The sequence below is a fragment of the Cydia pomonella genome, chromosome 8 (genome assembly GCF_033807575.1).
Source record: "Cydia pomonella isolate Wapato2018A chromosome 8, ilCydPomo1, whole genome shotgun sequence".
Taxonomy (NCBI): Eukaryota; Metazoa; Arthropoda; class Insecta; order Lepidoptera; family Tortricidae; genus Cydia; species Cydia pomonella.
In genome coordinates this window covers 14,406,530-14,414,797 of record NC_084710.1, presented here as the reverse complement: position 1 = coordinate 14,414,797, position 8,268 = coordinate 14,406,530, and the positions used below count along the sequence as shown (strand labels likewise).

Genomic DNA, 8,268 nt, shown 5'->3' with positions numbered 1-8,268 from the left:
AACACGTCGAACGTGGTTCGCGGTAAGCCCTCAGTTTCTTTTTAATACCATAGATTACATATAAAAATATAAAGCCCGTATTTCACTGTCGGGCAACGAGGCGTCCGATCTTGAGTTGCTGAACATGTTATAGGGACCGTGCGCGTTGGAGGGTCTGCCATCTTGTGCTCTGAATTGGAACCATAAACGGGCACATTTACACAGTGTTTTCTTGTGCATAGTAGGTTCTGCCACGCGCCAATAATCTGACGGCTCCTGTGCTGCCTCCTATAGTTCATGCACGCTCCCTATAGTAGGTGGTGGGCCACAGCAAACGTAAAAATACAGTTGGCCACAAAATTGTACTGCACTCCGGCTAAAGCCCCCCATTCACACTCCTACCTTGCAGTCCGCCTCATCCATGTAGATTGTGCAGATACATATATAGCTCACACACTATAGGGCCAATTACATCCACACTCGCTATCGCCCGAAGTCAGGCCCGACGTCGGGCCCTAGCAAGAGTATTTTTCCGGTTTACCAAATATCAGCTCATCTTTTACAATATTTGATGTGTAAAAAATACTTTGTCTCTAATTGCTAAAAATGTGCAATGTTTGATATTTTTGCATTTCAAATATTGTTAACGATGTGCTAATATTCCGAGAAACTGACTTCGGGCCCGATATCGGGAAGTCTCGATATAATTGGCCCTTTTATACTGCTTAGCCGTTCATCACCCCCTGGCTACCGCGAAAACCGAAATTCGCAAATTGCGGGGATCTTTCTCTTTTACTCTCACTAAAACGTACTGAGAGTGACTGAGAAATATGCCCGCAATTGACGAATTTCGACTTTCGCGGTTATAGCCCAGACCTACCACGAAAGACGAAACTCGAAATTCACTCTTGCGAATAAACTAAAATACCTAGTGATAGAGAGGCAGATAAAGAAATTACGATTTTAAATTTTCACGGTAGGCTCTCGTGTCGGTGCTCTTGCAAAATTGCGTTACTTGCTATTTCTACAAACCTATTTTGATGATTTTTCAAAAAATTCCCTTATGTATATTATATATTTGAATAAAATCTTCTAAGCCCGTGTTTTTCATTGTAAACAAAATGGTGGACTACAGTCCTGCATCAACATTCACGGTCCAAATCGCCACATGGCAGTCCTGCTACGCAGGACCATCAACCCACAGGCAATCCTGCGCTCTGGTGAGCGGGGCTTGCAGGCTTTGTTGGACCCAAGGGGGAAGAGGGCCAACCTACTTGGGTGTTGCAGAACGCTACGCAGTCTGCAACCACATACACAACATAATCTACATGATGAGGCGGACTGCAATGTAGTAGTGTGAAGGGGGGCTTTACATCCATCCTTGCGGATGGATCCGATGTCGGGCCCAAGCAAGGGTGGTTTTCTGTTTTACGAAATATCAGCACATCGTTAATAAGCTTGCCCTTAAGATTATTGTGACCTTGTACCGTCGGCAGCAATGTATTAATATCGCATCATTTAGGAGATTGGCTATTCTTCTAAAACACTTCACACCATCATAATTCGCAATCCTAGATCCACAGGGTTGGTCTGTTCTGTGGGACGACCGAATAGTGTGAAGCCTTTAACTATGAACGTTTAATGTTTACGGAATTACCACAATACACCCTAATTAATTAAACCATTAAATTACAGTACCGGTTACGGTCTGGAAGTAGCCTTGATGATGATGAATTTCTGCATTACTTAAATTATTGCATGTGGGCAGTGTATAAATATATGTTAAGGGCAAGCTCACACTTTATGGTCGAACTATGAATGGCTCAAGTAAGCCTAATATGAACATTACCTAAAATCCTAAAAATGAAATGAAGATGCCATTGAATTTTTATAATTATTTATTACAAGAGCCTTGTTTAAAACTGTAATATGAAGGTAGAAAATAATTACGTTCAAAACATACATCAATGAAATACAAACTGGTTCTCGTATCGTCACAAGGGATTTCATTATCACTTATTCTATGATGTCCAAGTTCAACTCAGATCCATTTAAATGTTAATTCATGGATTACCGACGAATTAAATATCCAACTTTACACTACATGATTACAAGTTTTAACAATTCATCATTATTCATTAAAAAAAGTTATATCTACAGTTGTATGTATTGAAGCATAAACATTATGTAAAATTAGTATAAATTCACACAAATGATAACCAAATTTTATTGATCATATGGTACTAAAGGTTTAGGTGTAATGTAACTTTGCTGTCATGCTAAAATCTAAAACTAGGCTAGGCTAATGTATGGCTAGGGCCTCATAGAGGTGCATCATAGAGAAAAAAACACAATATCTAGGATATTTTATGTGAATTTATATCTACCATGCATTACTAGCTAACCCCATGTAGTCTGTAGCCTGACAAGCAAATTGATCTATGAAGACTATAAATAAACAAATATTTAATAAGAACATTATACAATCATAAAAAAAACTATTATGAGAAAACTGCAATAAATACTAAACACTTTAGCATGCAAATTTTGATTGTCAATACTCATATTATGTTTATTGCCATTTATATTAACAGTAATATTGCATTTAGGATGAATATTTCAGGCTGTGAGAAGGATATCCCAGTTTATTTCATTATTATACACTTCCTGATCCAGCCACAGTTCATAGTTCTCTTTAAACTCCTCGTCCAATTCTACATTAGACTCCAGAACACTATTTATGTCCGTGTCAAGAGGTGTAAGATCTATTTCAATGTCTCCACCAGAGCCATATCTCCTCTGATTAAAGCGATCCACGCTGACCCTTAAAGCACACTCTTCATCTTGGAAATCCCATGGCCGAACATCTACATCATTGCCAAACGCCCAATCATCATTCAACCTATGTCTCACTTTAGAATAAATGGCACTGATGGTTTTCATATTAGTTTTCCTCCATTGTCGTCCCAAATATTTTGTCTGCATTTTAAGCAATTTTAGCACGTAAAACTGCATAAGTGCATGCCTGACCTTGAGGGTTCGTTTCAAAATGGGCGCACTTTTGAACACAACCAGCATCATTATTCTCGCATTTTTCCACTTGGTCAACTTGTTGAGAATTCTTAGTAAATTGATGCAAGAGAAAACATTTCTCCATGAATATGGAACTGAGGAGTCTCCAATATCCAAACATTCTTTTGTCAACTCCGGTTGCTCACCAATCACACAAGCAGGGAAGTCAAATATTGGTATTGAATTCTTGGCTCCAACATATGACAGAATATTTTGATTGAAAAACTTCAGAACAAGTGGCATACAGTTCGCATAGACTAGATGTTGTGACATAAATTCAAATTGATATATGTGATTTAACTTAAAGTGTTTGAGTAGAAGGAGTAATATAGCTGTGATGGCTTTGACAATGATCTCTTTGTGTCTGTTGACATCAATGCCAAGTTTCAGAGATTGCAGGACTGTCATGGGCATTTCTTCAGGAAGTAAATCTGACATAATGTTGAAAGTGTAAGCTTTAGCTGTAGAGGTTGGTGCAGCTGCTAAGAGTATCTTTAACAGTGCAATCATGTACTGTGGTAGGTTCGGCAGCATGGCTCTATACAGTATTTCCACTTCAGTTTCTTCAACATCTTTCTCACCTCTTGTTAGGGGACTGCGGGCTATTTCAATTTCTCTTTCAATTTGAAGTTCAGACAAACTAGTGTACATGTGCTTTCTTAGTATATCTATTCCCTCATGTATGGGTTGTGGGAGACCATCAATTGTTTGCCTGTCCCCGGGCAAAGAGTAACCTACAAATTTGATTCTGACATTATCCAGAAACATATCAATATCTTTCTGCCGGACTTTTGACTGCCATGGCAAACTCCGAGGCAGTGGTGGGGGTGGTGGGGGACTTTCAAACTGTTTGAAGTACATGTAATATGGACAGTTTGGGTTTTGATTTGGATTTTGTGTACTATCTGCAGGCATAGACTGGAACTCCATAGAGTAATCTTCAGACCCATTGCCAGTCTCTTCCTTGTCCACAAATATTTGTTCATCAGATTCATCCAGTGAAGTTTGCTTCATGAAAGTCTGCCTTCTCAGAGCCCGTTCATTTTCAGATAGTTTCATTTTTCTCCCAACAGGATTTTGATTTTCAAGCATGTCTGCAGCACTTGGGGGTGGAGAACTTGCTCTCATACCTTTAATTATTTCAAGGGTGTCTTCAGTTATTGGGTCTAAGCCATGCTTTTCTCTAAGCCTTGATTTCCTTTCTTTCAGCTCCTTGGACCCTCCTAAGTACACCAGCAGTATTTTCCACAATAACAGTAGAACTTTCTTCATGGGAAAATGTGGTGTTGTGCCTGCACAAAGATGTGTCACCATACTTAACAGTTTGACAGGTAATAACTCATCACCAAAAGGTGTTCCAAGTTCTTCTTTAAAGTTTTTTACTAAATGTACAAACTCAGAGTCAGGATTATCTTTTTCAGTTCTCATGTACTCAGTGATTAAATAAAGAACAGATAGGATCACCCTGAGGTTAGTGGAGTCTGCTAGTGATTCTGCAAGTTTCCTTGAAGCTATAGCAGAGCTGCTTTTCACAATTTCGAGGTTGAGAAGTTCGACAAAAGCCGTGAAGACTCCCATGTCGTATAGGGTCATCACGTTTATGCGCGCCCAGTGAGCTTGCTCGGCGTCTGATTGCATCTCCGCCCAGCATCCCTGCGCCAAATAAAGGATACAGCGAGACGCCCGCATTCGTATGTCGGTCACTGCCACATCCAGGTGCTCTAACAACTTCATCACAACCGTCCGTTGTTGCTTATTAGACAACCTCTGCCAACTGGGCGGTAGATTAAACTCTTCCATAATATCTTCGAACGCCTTGACATTCAGCTGGAACTCAGGGTGTTCAGTGTAACTGTACAGCTCGGCTATCTCGTTGGCTTGTGTATCGCAGTCGTCGTAAACAAAATCAAGCTCGGGGCTCTCCATATCGTTGACACAATCGCCTTCTTCCATGGGTCGACGAACGTCGGGCATTTTGGCACCTCCCCGACGTCCGTTGCCATTCGTGCCCATCATTGGGGAAGCCGACGCAAGTGAAAACCGTTTTTTAATTTACATAGCTATCCTGGGATTGCGCATTTATTATTATTGTTCGTAAAATGAACAGAGAATCTGGATTGATTGATTACCAATTCACTTGCACCACAGATAGACACATTAGCACAGACTAAGAAAAAAGGAAAATATTTTGACAGATGGCAATCGAATGTCATTTCTTGATGTAAATTAAATTTGGTGTTGGTGTTTTACAATAAATTGGAGCTTGTTGATTTTAATCCAATAAACTTTATTAGTTTAAGTAAAAATAACGACTAATAATATGAACTTTTTCAAAATATTCTAACAATTAAGTTGAATAGTAGCGACATCTAACAAAGATGACGCTAATTAGCACACTAGTGCAAGATTATTGTTTAGGTAATTTCAGGTCCGGGGCCAATGAGAGAAAACGCGCAAAAGTAAGTCAGATGGCGTTGCAATTGTTAAATAATTATACCGATTACTTGTTTTAAGAAATCTAAGCACGGCAATAAGAAACCCGCATTTTTAGGGTTCCGTAGCCAAATGGCAAAAAAACGGAACCCTTATGAATTCGACATGTCTGTCTGTCTGTCCGTCCGTATGTCACAGCCACTTTTTTCCGAAACTATAAGAACTATACTGTTGAAACTTGGCAAGTAGATGTATTCTATGGGGCGCATTACGATTTTCACACAAGAATAGAAAAAAAAACAATAAATTTTGGGTGTTCCCCATACTTAGAACTGAAACTCCAATTTTTTTTATCAAGCCCATACGTGTGGGGTATCTATGGATAGGTCTTCGAAAATGATATTGAGGTTTCTAATATAATTTTTTTCTAAACTGAATAGTTTGCGCGAGAGACACTTCCAAAGTGGTAAAATGTGTCCCCCCCCGCCCCCACCCCTGTAACTTCTAAAATAAGAAAATGAGAAAACTGGAAAAATATATGATGTACATTACCGTGCAAACTTTCACCGAAAATTGGTTTGAATGAGATCTGCCAAGCGGCCGAAATGGCGGCGAAAATGAGCGGCCAAGTGCGAGTCGGCCTCGTCACAGCATTGTATTATGAGGTACGAAACCGTAAAAAGGAGTGTACAGGAGTACGTTTTAAAAAATTAATCACCGGTGCGGTCGCCGTCAGTGGTTAAACAGAAAGGGGTTCTTCAAACTATACTTTTCATTGAAAGTGGTTTTTGTTTTAAGATTATTTTCATATTTTTTGAACCTATGTTTTTTTTTCGGAGCGATTATTTCCGAAAATATTCACTTTATCAAAAATGGTTGTTAGAGATTTGGAGACCATTATTCATTTTAAAAGACCTAAATAACGATACCCCACGCCATTGGGTTATTTATTACAGAAAAAAAATTTTTTACAACTAATGTGGCTCAACGACCCAAAGAGGGGCCAAGAGGCCTCCGAAACAAGAGCACGCCGCTTTTCCTGATCCTACGCCGCTTCCTGCCAATTATCTGAGCTGCCGTTGGGCCGCTTAACGTACAAAATTTGGTTTTTATAGAATTCATCAATAATCGCGGGATTGCGTAGTAAAATACATCCGCCGTTCTGAAAGTCAGAATAACGGGTGTACTGTTTTTTGGTAATAACTTTAAGTACCGGGAAGTATATTTTTTTAAAAAGGAGGAGTACCTCCTTTACACTAGATAGTAATATTAGTAATCTAGTGTAGCAAAATTGCTACATAATCAACATCTGTCGGTTCATTTTTGAACTTCTCCAATGGCTAGCTGCCAGCTTGCTCAGTTCTCTTTCTGTTGTCTCTCTATGCGGTTTCATAATTCAGGCGTTGATGATTAGATGGCGCTGGACTATCACATTGGACGTTAATGAGGTTGTTTTACCTTTATTGGCCTATTTTGAATGATATTTATGGCAGGCTGAAAATAGAATGTAACTTTTGAGGGGGGGGGGGGGGGGGCTGATTTTGAATAGAAAATTGGAAGGTTTTTTTGAAAGATGGAATTGAGGTTTTTGTATTGGAAAAAAAAGTGACAGAAAAAGATTTGCGGCAGAAGAGCAAAGTCAAGTTGGTTGATTGTTTGCCATTTTTTTTATTGTTGATTAAAAAGTATTGGAAGATATTTGCGTAAAGTTCCACCGAGAGAGTGTTTGTGGCGTAATAGTGTTATCCTGTGTTCCTCTAGCCGCCGCCGCCGGCCGCTAGCCGGATTTCCTATTTGAAACTCAGGTGCGTTTCAGTCAATTCTAGCCACGTGAATTTTCACCAGCAACAACTTGTGCAATAACGTGTGGCGTATTTGCCGCCAAGGCTCAGGGGCACGTAATTTCTTGACCCTCCCGTCGAGGACCCGGGCTCGTCTAACACGAAGCTCGCCAGGTGACATCGGCGTTTGCTACAGTTAAGAGCCGACCTATATTTAACCCATTCGCAACGGAATTCAAGTTTTCATCGATATTCAAAAAAAACCTAACCATTTCTTTATTCTGATTTGCCTTCTACAAATTGTTAACAATTTATTGTGTTCTTACGCTCTTTTTTTACTATTGTTAAATTCCTGCAAATGTCTGCAACCCGCATTTTTCTTAAACAACATACATAAAAACATACATATTTATGAACTCGACTGTACAAAAATATGGTATGCTTTTTATTTTTATTTAGGTACACCCGCCATCGCCACCCTGACTCTCATTATGTAAGTATCCATGCCAACGATCACAGAGCATAACCGCAGACGGACATGGCGAAACTATCGGCCAGATTCGAAGAATGATTAAGACACGTTGTAGATCTTGGAAAGATCTTTAAAAGATCGATAATGGTTCGGAACCCTTCGTGCGGAACAATTGTTTTAACTTACAATAGGCATTTAGAAAATTTAGTTAACTATTTAGGTAGGTACCTCGTGTTAGTAACTGAGTTAAGATAAAAACGGTGTATGTACCTACCTACATCCAATTATCAAATTTAAAACGTTCCCCCTCCCATTAGTTAAGTGCCCGGCAGGGGGTGAAAAGATCCTTTGTTGTATTACAAATGTTCGGATGTCATCCGCGCGACGTCTGACGTGAGAACAAACCAGCCTGCGCCATTAGGATCCTTTTAGAAAAATCTCTCGCGGTTTATGGTTTGGTGTAAACTCTCGCGAAGAAAGTGGCTTAATATGACATGTCTTCGGTTGTTATAACTATCCAACTGGTAGTAA

At 39.6% G+C, this 8,268-nt stretch overlaps 1 protein-coding gene across 1 annotated transcript; it reads right to left on the bottom strand.

The window, feature by feature from the left end:
* Positions 1–1,859: 1,859 nt before the first annotated feature.
* Positions 1,860–5,215, bottom strand: LOC133520644 (striatin-interacting protein 1). Its single transcript, XM_061855193.1, has one exon. It carries the CDS (start codon positions 5,065–5,067, stop codon positions 2,599–2,601), a length of 2,469 nt encoding a protein of 822 aa, XP_061711177.1. The 5' UTR covers positions 5,068–5,215; the 3' UTR covers positions 1,860–2,598.
* Between the last annotated feature and the right edge of the window lie 3,053 nt (positions 5,216–8,268).